We start from the raw sequence: 18,419 nt of genomic DNA, 5'->3' as shown, positions 1-18,419 counted from the left end.
AAAGGTTTATGAACAAAAGAAAACTCACAAGAAATATCCTACTTACATTATGAAGATTTCACTGGTTACTCCTTAAGTCCTTAATTTCTTGTGTGCAGACAGTGAACATTGGACGGTATGGAAGCACAAAGGGGAAAAAAAAATATTCCTACCATCATCACCGCTGAAGAATTTCTCACATGTTAATGCTCTGGGAGACTTCCATGTTACAAGAAATGGTGGAAACTTGAGGAATTGCAGTCTTAAGCAGTTTATGTGAATGTAGAATGTGAATGTAGAATGTATGTAATAGATGTTGAAATACTTCTTGCATAGATTTAAGGCTTATGTGTAGGTATATGTATATATTGTATATGTGTGTGTATGTGTATTTAGGGTATAAGCTTAAATAGAATTGTATGGATTTGTATTTTCAAAGCTGACAACCAGATTCCTTGCTGTGAAGCTTCAACATTCTTCTGATTCCTTTGAGACTGTTTCGCCCCCACCTACCACCACCACCACACTTCTTTGTGATATCAGAGTATTTAGAGATAATATAAGCAGCTTAATTTAATGGCAATAATAAAAATACGTATGTGTGTATGAGAGAGAGAGAGGGGGGGGGAGGAAAAGGAGACAGAAAGGGGGAGGGAGAATGCATCCAAGTTTACAGAGGTAAATTGGTTATATAAATCGCAGATATATATATATATATATATATATATATATATATATATATATATATGTAATGTATGTATGTATGTGTGTATATATATATATCTTTATATATATGTGTATATATATATTTGTGTGTTTGTATCTGTGTTTGTCATTAGCATCCTCGCTTGACAAGCAATGTAGGTGTGTTATGTCCCTGTAACTTAGCAGTTTGGCAAAAGTAACTGACAGAATAAGTATTAGGCTAACAAAGAATAAGTCCTGGTATCAATTTGTTCAACTAAAACCCCTTAAGGTGGTGCTCCAGCATGGCCGCAGTCTAATGACTTGAACAAGTGAAAGAATATATATTTGTATATAATGTATATATGTGCATGCATGCATGTGTGTGTGTGTGTTTATGTGGCATTTGAGTGTTTATGACACCTCAAAAGTGGAATTTGTTAGACTGAAACTGCACAGAAAGACTATAATATTCTTATATGTACACATGTGTATATATGTATGCGTATGTGATGTCCATGTGTGTGTTTTATGTTTACTGGTGTAGAACCAGTGCTGTGTTGGAAAAACATAACTTAGCAAGTCAATAAATGTGGATCAATAAAAGCAGCAGCAGTGAAGCCCAGTGGTGATCCATCATGACAGACCACAGTCCATTGGCTTAAACCTGTTAAAGAGCGTAACATATGTGTATATATGTCTGTATATATCTATGCTTATAAGTACACATACATACAGTGGTAGGTACTCAAGCGTAGACACCTGTGTGTATAAATATACCTATAATTGCATCTAAGGTGTTCATATGCAATGTGATTATATGTACACCTGCACTGCAATTAATGTGCTTATATGCACGTATGTATGTAATTATGTATCTAGTGATGAACGAATGAACATTTTATTTACATATTTATTTTAAAGGAGACACCGACATGTTAGTGAAAGGGCCATTATTTTGGCAGGTTCCTGTTGAACAATAAATATCTGCTCTCTCTCTTTTAGGGTTCACCAAAAACATTGGGCAGCCAGAAAAATCAGTGCAGTTGAGCAGGGAGGTAAAATTAGCAACATAGAATAGCAGCCAGAGGTAAAGGTGTTGATGATAGGCCCAAAATGAGCACTCACACCTCACATGCAAACAACACACACACACACACAGTGCTTATATACAGAAACATTGAGGCTTAAAGAAACCAGGTGTCAACTCAAGTTTATGACACACTAGGTCCAAGGTAGAGAGGAGCAGTGATGGTGGCGGTGGTGCTGTTGTTGGTGGTGGTGGTGAGCACAGTGGCTGTAGAGCTAAGATTAACTTCAACCAATTAGCAATTAAACACTCATACATTGTCGAAATGTGTGTGTGTGTGTGTGTGTGTATATGTGTGTGCGTGCGCATTTCCTGTTTCTATGTCCAACCAGTGAGTCTACACTAAAGAATATGGCTGGTGTGTTTATATATGTTGAGTGTATATCTGGAATTCTCAGCATAACTGTATGTACAATAGACATACATACACACAAACACATATATATATACACACACACACACACATCTATATGTAAACAAACATACATACATATATACACGTGTATACTTGCATACATGTCCATACAAAGATTTGTGTATGTGTGTGTATAAATGCATACATATAAACATATATTCATGTACATACATACAAATATATGTAGGTATGTATATATATATATATATATATATATATATATATATATATATATATAAATAAGTGCATGCTTGTTTAAGTAAGCCCACCAGTAAGAGCTTCAAAGTTAAATGTATACCAAGGTAAACTTACAGCTCAATGTAGTTGCTAGGATTACTTGAGACTGGATAAGAGAGAGAGAGGGGGAGAGGGGCAAAAGAATGAGAAAGAGCAATGAGAGAGAGAGAGAGAGAGAGAGAGCAAGCATCATCAACAAGAACAAGACCATTGGTAGTTTTACTACCAATGGTAACAACATCTTGTTTTCCTCCTTCCTTTCCTAATATATCCAATGACTGGGATATCAACAAAAAAACTAACAAACCTTAAACACTATCATCCTGAACATAGCAGCTAAATCGCCCTCAAATCACACCCCAGTGTCTCTAAAGATATAGTGGATTATGTAGTCACCGTTGTCCTTTTATTGTCCAGTTTCCCATTCTTGCATGGGTCAGATGGTATTTGTTGAGGAAAATTTTCTATGGCTGGATGCTCTTTCTGTCACCAACCCTTACCTGTTTCCAAGCAAAGTTAGTATTTCCCAATGGCCAAATGTGTTCTCACAGAACACTGGAAATTGAGGACACTGGGTGGACGATGGTCATACTTGTGTACAACTATTGTGCAATGTCAAGATAAGGACACACTGAAACACCTGCAGAGGGGCTTCTTCAGTTTTTCTCAGCTGAATCCACTCACAAAGGTTTGCTTAGCCCAGGGCAATAGAAGGTGCCATGTAGTGGGATTGAACTCCACATCACATAGTTGGGAGGCAAATTTCTTAACCACACAGCCTGGAAAATATATAAACAAGATGATCAGAGCACAGGTTGGCTCAGCCAAGGTTGCCTAGGGGCTAAACAACAATGGGTGCAGATATTTAAGATGAACCAAAGAGGGAACTCTAAGTAGTGACTCAGCCTGCTAGAAATAGGAATAAATTCTCCCTCAAATCATACACAAGGCACATTGGATCATGAAGTCCTAAATACACAATATCAGAAAATATATTCCTCATCAACATTGATAAGTGGAAAAAATGGGGTCTAGACAATCAGAAGTGATCAATGGCTCAATGAAACAAGGTCAGCTTCTTTGATTAATCATCATTCACCCTTTTTCCCCACTTTGTGATGAGTTCATGTTTGGGAACAGGCCAAAGAAGCCTTCAACCCAGACTGTTTGGCCCCACCGCAAAGCATGGAAATGGATTTGACCGAGATACAGCGTCTAGGTGTTGTTACATTCATCCCTATTCTTTTGCCAAATGTGCTTTCACACACACACACACAATTGCATGCATGGTTGTGTTGTCAAGAAGCTCGTTTCCCAACCTTGTGGATTCAGGTTCAATCTCACTGCATGCCACTTTGTGTGTGTGTGTGGACCAAATTATGAAAGAAACAGAAATAGTTTAGGGCAACTGATTAGAAAAACAATCAGCTTAGATGAGATGCAGCCTGGATGTGTGCCACCGAGTGGAGGCACTAACGATGGACTCTCTTCTTTATTATGAGATGAATGTGAGAATAATCTTGAGCAAAAAAGTAAGCCTGTCTGCCTCATATTTGTTGGCAGGTTTCCCATAATCTGTGGTACAAACATATAAACGTAGGTAAATGCTCACACATATTAATATTAGAGAAAGACAGAGAGGGAGATGAGGAGGAAGAGGGGCAGGGAAAGGAGGGAACAATAAAAACATTAAAATGTCTGAGGTCAAATCAACAATACCAAACAGGCAGCTGTACCAAAAACATCTCATACACAAGAATGCAATAAAATGGAAAGGACTCACCCAAAGCATGCAAACACTGATGAGTGGATGTAAAAAATGATGATGAAGACAATATGAAGATGGTGATGATGCTGAATGATTTACCATTGCTATTGAATGGATGAACATGTCTCTCTCTTGCCCTCAATTTGGTAGTCAAACTAGGCTAGCAAAAGAAAGAAAAGACAAAATGAAAGAGAGACAGCAAAGTTATCTAAATGAATCAGAAACACCAATTTCCCCCCTTTTTTTTATTCTTTTATTTCAAAGAAATTTTTTAAAAAATAAATGTTCAATTTTGAATGCGAAGAGATATTTCATGTCAGAAGTCTTGGTTGTAAATCTATTAAAACAAGAGGAGAGAAACAAAAATAAACACGTTAAAACATATACATCTATCTATACACTAGAGTAAACATGCTATCTTAAAGACACACAGACATATATATACAAGTGATCGGTAATTCCACAAGTTTTTTTTATTCTCAGTTTATTTCCCAATATTCCTTTCTGTTGCAGAGCATAGACTCGAAACATAAAAGACTTTCACACTTTCCACACCGTCAAACTAATACTCCTGCTTGTTGTTCATACACCTATCTTTGTCTTTCTATAAATTTCAACTATATATATATATATATATATATATATATATACATATACATATATATATATATACACATGTAAATCTTTATACATATATACATGTATATATATATACACATGTAAATCTTTATACATATATACATGTATATATATATACACACATGTATATATATATATATATATATATATATATATATACACACACATGTATATATATATATATATATATATATATATATATACACACACACACACTCATATACACATATACAAAAAACACACCATCTTTCTTTCTCTCCAACACACATATCTATTCAAAATAGTTCAAAGATATGTGTGTGTGGACATGCATACATGTGTATACATACCTGTCTGCCTACACACACTTGTCTGTTTATCTATCTATGCACACACACACATTTATATGCACTCATACAGACGTCTGTCATAGTATTTATGCCCTAACTGCCATGCCTTTCCACAAAATGCAAAAAGACATCCGTCACCATCTTCCATACCCTTAATTGACGGGGTTCCTGTTAGATGGGGCAACATATCCAGCCGTTACGAGTCTATTGGAATAATTATTGAAAACCAGTCCATTTGATACTGGCATCAAGACATAAAATGTGGCTATTTTAGACAGGGGACTGCAGAATTGGTGCAGTCATTGTAAATGGTTTATGTTAATGCATTAGGCAAGGAGGAGAAAATTCCAAAGCAGTTTTTTTAATTTTACCATTTTCATTCAAATGCTACTAACATATTAATAATATGCTAATATATTAATGATATGCTAATATATTTGTGCTCAGAATAAGAGAAGTGATATGTGTGTAGTGACTTAGTGGAGTGAGAAATTAAATAGACATAAGCAGCCATTGGCCAGGGGTAACCTGTACTTCTGAGGGAGAAGTAGATGACTTCACTGCAGAAGATTGAGATTTCAAAATACATGGTATGTAGAAAAGTTGCTAAGCCCTGATTACGTAACTAATGACCAAAGGCAATCCAGCCATGACTGTCTCATCTTTATCAAGCATGGAGTACTTCACTTGGAATTAAATCATTCAATGTGTCTGTCTCTGTGATTTAGCTGCTGTTTCTGACCATAAAGAAGTTCTGTTGACTTATATGGAAACAGATGTTAAATGATGATAATGAGGAGTGCATGTGTACCTGTCTCCCCATTTTGATAACACACGACAGTTGTAAATGAGAGTCACTGTCATACCAGCAGCGTCATTCATTTCCAATATTCTGCTGTAAACATGTCTGGTCATAGGGAGATATGATGTTGCTTGGAAACAGGTGAAGGTTGGCAACAGAAAGAGTATCTGACCATAGAAAAATCAACCTCAACAGACTGTCTGACCTATGCAATCATGGAAAAGTGGACATTAAAATGATGATGATGATTTGTTCAATCAGCATATAACTCCAAAATATGAAAGAAACATTATCTTAGTAGATAATTGTCCTTACCTTTAATGACAGCCAGATGGCATCTCACTTCCATCACCCTAACAATGCCCAATATGATGTAGCTTCAGTAGACGATTTAGACATTTAGATTTTTCAAATTCACACCTGTAAGCAAGATAGGAAAGTGCTAAATAGTTTATGTTGGGTATTGTATGTGTGATGCAAAAAACCCATTTTCTCTGCATGTTGTAAAAGGCAACTAAAAGTGTTTGAGGTAGGATTTGCACTCTGACTTGGTAAAAAACCCTCACCATCAATAACTGCCCAAACAGACTCATGGGTTGGAAGGTCGTCACCCGAGTGGTACAAAGGTGTCATTCACCAGGGATAGTAGGGAGTCACCAACAAATGAGGGATGCAGCAATGTGCTGTCACAGTACATGCCCACCCACCCCGTCTCCTACACTACTACTGCTTCTGTTACACTTAATGGACACTAATTGAGTAATTTATGATTACATTTGTAGATGACTAGCAGATGAAGTTTCCAGAAGAAAAAAGAAGACTCCATAACCGAAACCTGCAAGCAGAGGGTAGAGGATGGGGGGGGGGGGGGGGCTGTGCAAATATATAGATGCAGGACTGGCTGTGTGGTTAAGAAACTCACTTTGCAGCCCTGTGGTTTTGGGTTCAGTCCTACAGTGCAACAACACCTTGGACAAGTGTCTTGTACTTAGCCCCAAGTTAACCAATGCTTTATGAGTGAATCTAGTAGATGGAAACTGTGTAGAAGTCTGTCAAATTTACATGTGTCTTTGTAGTTGTTCCGCCCCCACCCCAGCTTGATGACCTGTGTTGGTTTGTTTATATGCCTGTAACTTAGCAGTTCAGCAAAAGATACCAACAGAATAAATAGCAGACTTAAAAAATATAAATACTGGGAGCAATTTGTCTGACTAGAAATCCTTCGAGGTGGTGCCCCAGCATGGCCACAGTCAATGATTAAAACAAGCAAAAGGTAAGAAAGACAGAATTGTTATAAGTTGGAGAGAGAAGTGAAGATGTATCTTTGCCTCAAACCATTTAATAAAACACAAAGAATCCCGACAAGGGAAACAGCTTACAGGTTGCGATAGGTTTTCAGATCTGAACTGCAGACGATTTCTTCTTCATTGCCACAACTCTCTGTCAAGAAAGCCTGGCAAAACACTTCAAAAGCAATCTTGTGTGGATTAATATTCAGCTCTGGTTTGCCTGTACATTCACCTCGATGCTTTACATATAATGTCCTGTCTCTGCAGTGGGCTTTAGCAAATTCGCAGCTGCAAACACAACCATGATTGTTTAACAGACATGAAAGAAATGTGTAAAAAAAAATTTAAAAGAGACAGGTGTTTGGGAGTTTTTTTTTTTTTCTTTTTAAGCAATTTGTTTAATAGATAAAAGAAAATAAAACAATGTGTAAGAATAATTAATCAAAGTTCAGAGAAGTAAATGTGCTGGTGATGTAAGAAAGGGTGTAGGGGGTGGGGGAGAGATTGATAAATGAGCAAAGCCAAATAAATATAAGATTTAGAAGACAGGAGAACAAAGACAAAAGGACAGACAAACCCTTTGGTGGGGGTCACAATAGCACAGGTTTCAGGGGTCAAGTCACAAACATGAGTCTCATTCTTTTAAACATAGTTTTTCTTCAAATAAACACAGACACACTTTGTTGTTTAGATTGGAAGGGAGTCAATTATTGAACTTGACATTAATGGCTTATCAATCCCATTGAATTTATAGCTCAAAACTAGTTGGACCCAATCTCTTTCTGGCAACAATCACAAGAAGATCAGCATAATCATCATCAATCAATTTATCCCTCCATCAATCTACCCGTTCATTCATCCTTTGACCAGCTAGCCATCCACTCACAATGACTTTTTGCCAACCTAGTATCCAGCAAATGGATGATACCAACTTTGAATTGTAGGTCACATGATTGGTTCCACATATCACTGCCAATGCGGCATTGGTGCAGTCTAAGTCTCGAAGGTAGGAACAGGATTGAAACCAGGGAGAGGCGTACACAGCTGCAAAGAAACAGGAAAATAGGTCTTTTATCTTTTTTAATCTTTTATCTTTTACTTCTTTCAGTCAGTGGAATGTGGCCATGCTGGAGCACCACCTTAAAGGATTTAGTCAAACAAATTGATCCCTAGTACTTATTTTTTAAAGTCTGGTATTTATTCTGTTGGTCTTATTTTGCTGAACTGCCAAGTTATGGGGACATAAACAAACCAGAACCTGTCAAGCAATGGTGGGGAACAAAAATAAAGACACACACAATGAGCTTCCATCTACCAAATTCACTTACAAGGCATTGACTAGTTTGAAGCTATAGTAGAAGACACTTGCTGAAGGTGTTGTGCAGTGGGACTGAACAGGAAGCCATGTGATTGCAAAGCAAGATTTTCTAGCCAAGATAGTCATATTTGCACACACACATACATACATATATATATATATATATATATATATATATATATATATATATATATATGGAGATATGCTGTGCTTGAGAAGATCCGGCAAGCCAAGTGAGGCTGTAGCTGTGGCCTATGCCAGTGTCATATAACCAGCCCATTAAAAGCACCCTTCAATCATTGGGTAATATGCTGTGCTTGAGAAGACCTGTTGAGTCAAGTGAAATCATTGTCGTGGCCAATGCCAGTACCCACTGACTGGCTCCCGTGCTGGTAGTACGTAAAAAGCACCATTTGAGCATGGTCGTTGCCAGTGCTGCCTGACTGGCTCCCATGCCAGTGGCATGTAAAAAGCACCATTTGAGTGTGGTCATTGCCAGTGTCGCCTGACTGGCTCCTGTGCCAGTGGCATATAAAAAGCACCCACTACACTCTTGGAGTGGTTGGTGTTAGGAAGGGCATCCAGCTGTAGAAACTTTGCTAGATCAGATTGGAGCCTGGTGCAGCCTCCTGGCTTGCCAGTCCTCAGTCAAACCGTCCAACCCATGTCAGCATGGAAAGTGGACATTAAACGATGATGATGATGATGATATTATATATATATTAAAAGAAGAAAAATAATTTAATGAATCCGTTTTTGAACAGCAAGAAGCCAGAAGGCCGAGTTTAAGTACTTGATGTTCCTTTCTCTAATGGCAAATTTGAATTGTTGGGATGCAAGTCTGTCATTTCTGAATTCTTTTCCATGGCTGTGGGGTTAAGAAGCTTGCTTTGCAACCACATAGTTTTGGATTCAATCCCACTGCACCCTGGCCAAGTATCTTCTATTATAACCCTGGGCCAACCAATGCCTTGAGTAAATTTAGTAGATGGAAACTGTGAGGAAGCCCATATCACCCATACATGCATGTTTGACTGTCACCTTTCCTCCCATGTCTTGACCACTGGTGTTGGTTTGTTTACATCCCCATAACCTAGCAATTCAGCAAAAGAGACTGACAGAATAAGTAAAAAAAAAAAATTAAACTTCCTGGGATGAATTTGTTCAACCAAACTCTTCAAGGCAGTGCTCCAGCATGGCCTCAGCCCAATGACTGAAACAAGTAAAAGATGAAGGATGATCCATTTATAGTTACAGTTATAACAAATAAAAGGGTAAAGGATTATTAATTTATTAATAAATTGCTATCTGTTGGAGTTTTAGCACTTTAGCTGCTATTTCTGAACTTCGGTATGTGGTGAAGCAACTGTTGCTGATCCCTTAATTATGTTTATAGTTACAGTTAGGTAGAATAAGAAATGCAAAGTTGAGTAAATATATAAAAGGTAAAGTGAAAAAAAGACAGAAAGAGAAGAATTATTGACAAGTAAATAGTTTCATTTATCTACTTGGCCATTTTGTTCTTACAATAACAGATTCTCTTCAAAATGTTAAAAATGTCCACTGCTTGTTTTAGTAGAATCCAGCTGGTATTAAAGTGTTTATCATATTTTAGATAACAGCTGTTATTCAGTTAAAAGAACAGGTTCAAATATATTATTTTAAACCTCTCTAGTTTTCAATTTGTTGTTTTATTTTAGGTCTTCGCTCTGTGCTGTGGCCTTCTCATCTTGTTTTTAACAGTAGTGTATCCTGAACTACAATATCCATTGTATTCTTTGTAAAGAATACTTAGCTGGTCTTTGAAGGAGATTTAGCTGCTGTTTCTAGCAGGTTGAATAACTGTATTCCTTCATCGGCTCAAAAGGTTGCCAAGTTTTGAATCTTAGTTCAGCAGCTGACATTTTTTCTATCAATCACCAGAGAGCCAGAAACCACAATAAATAGCAGACAACAGCTGCAAGAGACATTCTCAACATGTGTCAAAGAGACATCCTTCTATAAATGGACAACATAATTATCAGTTAACATCTATTTTTCCATGCTTAAATGGGTCAGATTTAGTTTATGGGAGGGTAGATTTTTCTATGGCTGGATGCTCTTCCTGTCACCAACCTGCACCTGCTTCCAAGCAAAGTACTGGGTTGTCCGGAAAGTTTGTGCTGATTTATAGTAGTTTACCTTTCAACTTATTTTAGAACATGGTTGAGTCCATAAAATAGGATTTGACTACACCTCCATTTAGAGCACAGTTTAAGCTATCTTTTCGTGGAAGAAAGTTTATGTTCCTATAACCTGTATTAATTCTGTAACCCTTTAAAATGGAAGATAAGAAAGTTCATTTTTGGCACTTGATGCTTTTCTTTTTCTGTAAAGGGAAAAATGCCTCACAAGCAACCATAGAAATATGCGCAGTTTACGGTGATGTTTCTTTATCTGAAAGAACTCTACGGAAGTGGTTCGCAAGGTTCTGAGCTGGAGATTCTAGCCTTATTGATAAAGAGTGATCAGGCAGCCCATCCACTACAGATGATGACCAAATCATGGCTAGACATGCATTTACAGAATATTAGAAATGAATGACATTCATTTACAATTATGCAATGTCAAGACAAGGAGACACAAACATACACATTTACAATAGTTTTCTTTTTTTTTTTTCCAACGGTGGGGCTCCAGCATGGCCACAGCTCTGCAACAATTGGGCAGAGAAGTTTACTTGTAATGTTACCAACATGACCTTTTGTTAAAGCACATAAAAGCTCTTCAAGTGAATGAAATACTGTTAAGAAATGCAGAGAGAATTGTAAACTGTTACAAGCAAGTTCCAACAAGAATGGCTTGGTCTCCCACCAGGCTTTACAAAAGTTGGGCTGTTAGAGTGCTACTGCAAAATTCTAGCTGCCTTTAGTACCATTGGTGGAGGAGTTTAAAGGAGTAAAGTTGCTAGTTGATGCTACGAGGTCCAGCAGCCAAGCTGATAGCATCAACAGGAAGCATGGGAAAGGGTGTGTGGGGGTGGTAGAGGCCAAAGTAGAATTGAAAGTTGTGAAATATGCAATGCAGAACACCACCACGTAGGCAGGAGTGAAGGAGAGAGGCAGAGAGCCACTAGATAACCTCTAGAATAACAAAAGCAGGTAAGATATCACGACCAAAGAAATCTGACATGTTGTCAAGGAGGAATCTTGCAACTAAAGCAGTAGTGTAGAGTAGCTGATATGCATGAGCAGTATGAGAGGGAGAGAAGTGAAGAATGGGAGAATATTGTGGCAAATGGAACCAATCAGGTTGTCATTCCTGGAATGTGATATACTCCCATCTCTGACCAATATTAGGTGGTGAAGCTAGAATGGCATAACAGATTGTCGTTCTGGTTAAAGTGTAATGTGTTTCTGGAGCATGATGTTCTGGCAATAGAATAGGCCATACTCCTCCCTTGCAGAGTAGGTCTGCTGGAGTAACGAAGTCCTTAGTATTGTTGCTAATGCACTGAAACAATAATGTAGGAGCATCAATGAAGACCAACATAGTGTTGCAGCTTGCACAAAGAGGGTGAGAAAAGACAAGAGGGTAATGAACTTGAAGAAAGTACTCTGATTCCCAAGATTTATTGCAATAAGGAAGCAACAGCCTGACCCCTTGGCATTAGAAGGCAAAAAAAGAGTGGAAAGAAAAACCTTGAGAACTGCATGAGACATGAAGATGACAATGTATGGTGTTTGTAGTAGAGATGTGATGCTGTGAACTTGTTGCTAGATTCAACATTGCTGGAACATTGGGTATAGAAAGGATAATAGAACAGAGATTGCTGAATTGGGAGAGGGAAGCAGGAAATGGTTCAATATGGGTATGGCAGAGATATGTAAGAGAAAGACCAATGCCTGAAGGTGAAAGACAAATTTTTAATGAGTAGAGATATAAAATAGTTGGTGCATGGCTGGAGAAAATATAGCTGTACCGAGCTTGAGGTGGTGGCTTTATGGATGAGAGATGTGTGCTAGTGTGAGCCAAAAGAAGTCAGTCATATTATGCTGCTTGGCATCATTAATGGTAGTAATACTGTTTGATAGGTGCCAAAATTACCATGATCTCCAGTCAACGGCTGATGAAGGGAACGTGCGGCAGTGCAAACTGTAACATCCTCAATTTCATCATCATCATTTTTTTTTTAACATCCGTTTTCCATTATGGCACAGGTTGGACAGTTTGACTGAGACCTAATGGATTGGTGGACTGCATTGTGCTCCAGTGTCTGTGGTTGAATGACCTGCTTGATACCAACCAGTGAACAGAGTGAAATACATATGCTGCCATGTAACTCACAAAACAAAGATCCCTTTACCTGAGCGAGAGATTACAGTAGAGAGGGAGGCAGCTTTATGCTTGGAGACAAGATGTAGAAGTAAGAAAGAAAGGGCCAGAACAGGTTTGTTGCCATAAAGGTGATCTATGGCTACTTGCATTATACAAGAGTGGGTGGCAGTAATTGGAGTGAAGCTGGAAAAAGAGACAAAGATGATGAAGATGAGTTATCAAAGTGGGCCCTGGTAAAATACAACAACAATCATAACATATACACACACGCACACAGATGTATACTCAGAAATACATAGGGGTATACAGCTGTTTTATATACAGGATTACGTTTTCCTTTTTCAGTGTGTCATTTCCTAATTTAAGCCAGCGGGTTGTGATTTGATGAGAATCTAACTGCAAGATCAAACAAACAGGTTCTTTGTAAATTTTGTTGTTATATATTCTAAGATTAGTTGTAACAACGATAATCCCATTGTTTGTATATTGGGAATTATATGGTTCAATATAGCCTTTATTTAAGAGAGATTTAGCTGTTATTTTATGGAAGCTGAGTAACCATGTATCAGCTCCAGGTTGAACAAAATGGTTTATAAATTCTCTCCCTCTCTCTCTCTTGTCTTATCTTTGTCTTATACTTTCAATATCATATCTTCAGATTAAGTGGTTGAAGTATCAGGCTTTATAGTTCAGTGGTTGCCTTTAGAGATGGTGAGAGTTTTACTTAGGGAGAATGATAAAAGAGGAGGAGTTTTTTGTGTTCAGCTTCATATATGCATAACAGTATGTTAGCATCATTATTATTAGCCATAATGCAACCATTCTACAGCGAGTACATTATAACAAATTAGGTTCTACTAGGATTATGTAAGCCAATACAACCGATCTTGTGACTGGGTGGTTGGCAACGAATTCCCTCCAGCAGTGTTTCAAGTCCACAGTTTTTCTGGCTGACTGGTTAAAGAATCAAACTTGTCAAATGACAGAAAAGTTTCTAGCAGACAAACATTATTAGAGATGAGAGAGGCGCCTCGGCCATTCTCTATCAAAATGGCCATCGACGTAGGTACCTGTTTGGTGTAGGAATTAAAGATGGAGATATAATTCTTTCTATTATAGGCACAAGGCCTGAAATTTGCGGGGAGGGGGCAAGTCGATTACCACCAATGCGTAACTGGTACTTATTTAATCGACCTCGGCGAAATTTGAACTCAGAACGGAGCAGCAGACGAAATACCACAAACGATTCTGCCAACTCGTCGCCTTAGAAATGCAGATATAATCATACAATAATTAAAATACAGGGATCTTGTAGAATATAACCATTGCGCCGCAGTCATTAGAGCATTAGACAGATTGCATTGCCCAACTTAAAGGACCGTAAATAAATGTATTTACGATCCTTTAAGTTCTGAGTTCAAATCTTAGCAGCGTCAATTATGTCGTTCTTCCACCTCGGATCAATAAAAACAAATTACTATTGAAGGACTTAATTGCTTTATATGTCAGTAATGCATCTTAGGTATGAATGGAATTATAAACGAGATAATTTAACGATTTCTATAGAATAGGGGGGAGCAAATTTCTTTAATGCCATTCTTTGAAACAATAAATAACATCGTTCTAAAACTTAAACTCGATATTATTTTCTTTTCCCTTGTTTATAGGTCAGGAGAAATTGAGATGTTTTTGAGATTCCTGTTTTTTAACAAAGATCTGCAGCTGAGAACTGAAACCATCTTCAAATATCGCTGTCTTTCGACAAGACAATTCCTTCTTGATTTTACTAAACAAGGGTCAAGTAAAATAAACAACTAATATTTAGACAAAAAAAACAAAACAAAAGAAGATATTTTTCCGACAATGTAAAATAAATATTTTTCATCCTTTTATTTCTTACGAACGACATTCTAATATATTGATGTGTAATCCCGTTTATGACACGACTGACATTATAACACATTACAATCTTTTAATATTGTTTACTAAACCTAAAAAGAAAAAAGAAAAAAGAAAAAAAAAAGGGGGGAACACGTCAAAGTAGAAATTATTAATTGGAAGATGTTTCTACTTCTGAAAAGATCACCTGAAGGTGATCTTTCGGTTTCTAGCTATTCTACCGTCAGATCGCCTGAAATTCCAATGAATGTTAATTCAGTACGAAAATCATATTTTCGATCATTCGGGTCCAGAAGTGGACACATATTTTTTATTAATTCAGGGATTTCTCATTGATTGTTATTTAATTATTAAAAGCACATTTCATATGAAAAGTTTATTAGTTTTTTGTTTTCTTCAATTCGAACGTAACAAAATGTGTCATCCGTTCTTGAGGTTCTTGTACATTAAAGTCGAAAGATAACCAATCTATTTATTATCTCGTAGCATTTCAGTTAAGGAAAGAAATGTTTATAAAAAGAAAGGAATTAGGAGAAAAACTAAGTTTCAATTAATTATGTTTCTTTGAAAAGATTTGTTTTGACGATATTCAATGTTTTTTGGCCTCAAAAAAGAGACACGAACCTAATATCAAAATGGCCACAGAATTGGTCGATAAGTACGATTAGAAGTAGAAAAATAACACCGTGGGGCCAAACCGACGATTTATAAGGAAAATATTTCATTGAAAAATAAACAAAACAGGAAAATAAAAGTAGAGACATATAAAAGCAAGAGAGAAATAAAAGTAGAGACATATAAGAGTAAGAGAGAAATAAAAGTAGAGACATATAAAACGTGACAGAAATGTTTGTTACGTTAGATGACCGTCGATGTTGTTCTTTCCTAACGACATTTTCAAACAAGCAAATGGAAGTCTTTGATTTACTTACTTGTAAAGAGAAAGGTAAAAATAACGGAAACTTTCATTGTTCAACGAAGAACTATTACCGCATTGAAATCTTTTTATGGCGTATCTATCTCCCAAAGAATTGTCCTATCGTTTGTTCCTGACTGAAAAGAGACTCCGTCTGTATATATCGATGTACGTCTGATTGTGTGTGTGTGTGTGTGTGGTGTCGATAATATGTATGTGTGTCTATGGATGTTATTTATAAACAATTCATGACTTAAATATTTGAAAGTTGATGTTTTTGCATAGAGATGAGGCCTCAAATTTGGAGGCAAGGAACAGTCGATCACATCGATCCCAGTTCTCGACTAATATCGTATTTTATCAACCTCGGAAGGATGAAAAGCAAAAATGACCTCAACTGGATTTGAACTGAGAACGTAAAAGCCGAAACAAATACCAAACGCGCAAACGATTCTGCCAAAATTGCCACCAATCAGCAGCGAGCTTCTCCGGGTTTTCAGCAGTTGAAAGCGCTTCAAAGAGAAACGTGTTCCATGGATGAGAATCGTGTCCCATCGTTGTTCTGTCGTTTTCTGGTTTCTCACTGCAACTCATCAAAATAAATGTCAGTTCTACAGTGATTTTATTGCTCACAATGGGGAAATTTTATACCACTTACAAGACATATTTCGAATTATATGGACTGTACCATTGAAGTACAACGAAAACCGTTTATTATAATCGCAGACAATGTTCTGGATTCAGTATCAAAATGTGGAAGTCACAATATTAAAGTTACATCTTTTGCTTAATGTTATCAGTTGGTTATTATCATCGAAGAGGCTCAGCCAAAGCGATTGCAATAAGCAACTTGCACTGTATTTTATTTTCTCATCGGATATGTCGCCATGTCGGGAACATGGTCATGCTTTCATCTTAATGCTTTAGAGTATAATATAATTGTTTTCCGACATTTTTTATTTTTTAATTCTTGCTAAGACATTAAATAGACATTATTAGTAAGAGAAGCAGTATTGGTTCAGAATACTGTAAGGAAGCCACAAAACTGGGCAAGACTTCCTTTTGTACACACCCCCAACACCTCTTTTTTTCAACACAAACCTCCGTTTCCGGCGACCTAGAATACGAATCTGCATAAAAATTGGCAAAAACCGGCATTTTGAAAAAATTGGCATTTTGAGAAAATTGGCAAAAGCCGGCATTTTGAAATTACCCCTCCTCCTAATTTCTTCATTTAAAACTTTTTGCAGAATTTTTTTTTTTTTAATATGCAGAAAAATACGGAGATTATGATTCTGAAAAAAATTTACAAAAATTTTTGTATTACAGTTAGGGTTAGGGTAAAAAGTGAAAAATTAAGAAATTGGTGGGGCGGGGTGGAATTTCAAAATGCCGAGTTTTGGCAATTTTCCGGAATCTCCGTATCCGAAAACGGGGGTTTTTGGCTAAAAAAAAAAAAAAATACTTTGGGAGAAAAAGGTTCCTAGTCAAAGAAGGATTTTATCTTATTGTTTTTTTTTTTTTAGCAACTGATGAGATTCACAGTTCTTGAAACATAAAGATTTGTTGTGGAAGACTTGCTACAAACTGAAATCACACCTATTAGTGTTTTGTATCATGTGTTAAAAATTGACACTTGTCATTAATTCTCCACACTGTATTGACTTATTGTTGTAGCCCCAAATAATTCACAACACTGTGTAAAACAATTTTTATCCTTGAGTAGCAACTGTTGTTTCCTGTTTACTTACTCCTAGAAAGTATGTAAAATGGCTAATATTTCCTTTGAACTTTGCTTTTGTTATATTTATTCAAACCCCAAAGAATCCCTCTCAACACATGGCTATGATGCTCAGGTCAGAGATGCACATATCGTCAGCCACCAAGGGACATTCTCAAGTGATTAAGCTCAAGCAAATCCGTGCTATTGAGCAGAAGATTTGCTATAATGATATTTCTGCTTCAGCAACTCAGTGCTGAATCTGTTTGAAATGTAATGGGGAATATCGGTCAGTTTCAAAACATTGATGTCCAGGTCAGAAAAGTAAAATGTGAAAGGGATAACGGTCCTTTCTTTTGATTTCTAGAAAGGTGCAAATAGAAAATAACACTTCCTGACCAAAGACAAACAAAAAAAATGAAAATTTTGTAACACGATGTAATTTATATGGACATAAATTATATAAACCTATTAAATACTTTCAAAATATTATTTGGTTTGATTTCATTATTACAAATTATATGTTTGTATGTTAGAAAGTGACTCAGGTGCTGTAAATGAAACCTTTTATGTCACTCCATTGGAGGCATTGTCTCCCTGTTACTGTCTCTATCACCTCCTCCTCCCTCACCTGTTGTTTCCTTCATTTCTCTCCTCCCCTCCCCAAAGAACCAGGTATTCACTGTCTACCCCAATCCTCATCTCTATTTGTCGCACTCTTTTCACTTCATCTGAAATAAACTCGACTGCTCTCACAAACGAGAAGCATAAAAATGAACCTGGCCACTCTCAAAAATTAGTAAAAAAACTGGAAAAATAATCCAGAATCCTTGTCTGGTGCCAGATCAATCCCCAAATCTGATCAGTTCATGCCAGTCACAAGGCCAAACATCCCTGAAAGTTTCATCTGAATCCATCCAGCGGTTCTTGAGATGTCTTGTCCACAGACAAACAAACACGGCTGTAAAGAATACCTCTGCCTTCGCGAAGGCGGAGGTAATGAACAAGATGGCATGG

The 18,419-nt window shown here is 37.0% G+C and overlaps 2 protein-coding genes across 2 annotated transcripts in view; both read right to left on the bottom strand.

Annotated features, from left to right (window-relative positions):
• The window catches only part of LOC106869565 (kinesin-like protein KIF12), a 35,662-nt gene extending 35,178 nt beyond the window's left edge, over positions 1–484 (bottom strand). Inside the window, exon 1 of the mRNA XM_014915363.3 lies at positions 47–484. Coding sequence (XP_014770849.1) covers positions 47–48 — 2 coding nt within the window. The 5' untranslated portion in view covers positions 49–484. The remainder of the gene's footprint in view (positions 1–46) is intronic.
• A 3,919-nt stretch (positions 485–4,403) lies between these two features.
• On the bottom strand, positions 4,404–16,564 carry LOC106869566 (ovomucoid). Its single transcript, XM_014915364.3, has 5 exons — positions 15,699–16,564; positions 8,165–8,276; positions 7,323–7,520; positions 6,259–6,363; positions 4,404–4,510 (listed from the first exon to the last, which is right to left on the bottom strand). The coding sequence occupies exons 1-4, from the start codon at positions 15,733–15,735 to the stop codon at positions 6,297–6,299; spliced, it is 414 nt and encodes a 137-aa protein (XP_014770850.1). The 5' UTR covers positions 15,736–16,564; the 3' UTR covers positions 4,404–4,510; positions 6,259–6,296.
• Between the last annotated feature and the right edge of the window lie 1,855 nt (positions 16,565–18,419).

The sequence above is a fragment of the Octopus bimaculoides genome, chromosome 24, assembly GCF_046866305.1.
Source record: "Octopus bimaculoides isolate indiv1 chromosome 24, ASM4686630v1, whole genome shotgun sequence".
NCBI classification, from domain to species: Eukaryota; Metazoa; Mollusca; class Cephalopoda; order Octopoda; family Octopodidae; genus Octopus; species Octopus bimaculoides.
This window is presented reverse-complemented; position numbering and strand designations above follow the sequence as displayed.

What these genes read in the sequence shown, in the direction of transcription:
- LOC106869566 (XM_014915364.3), bottom strand. Translation starts at nt 15,735, where the DNA reads ATGAAAGTTTCCGTTATTTTTACCTTTCTCTTTACAA. An exon ending in TTTTACCTTTCTCTTTACAA is followed by an intron (nt 8,277 to 15,698) that starts GTAAGTAAATCA and finishes GTTTCTTTGCAG; the next exon opens with CTGTGTACGCCTCTCCCTGG. An exon ending in CATGTGACCTACAATTCAAA is followed by an intron (nt 7,521 to 8,164) that starts GTTGGTATCATC and finishes TTGTGTTTGCAG; the next exon opens with CTGCGAATTTGCTAAAGCCC.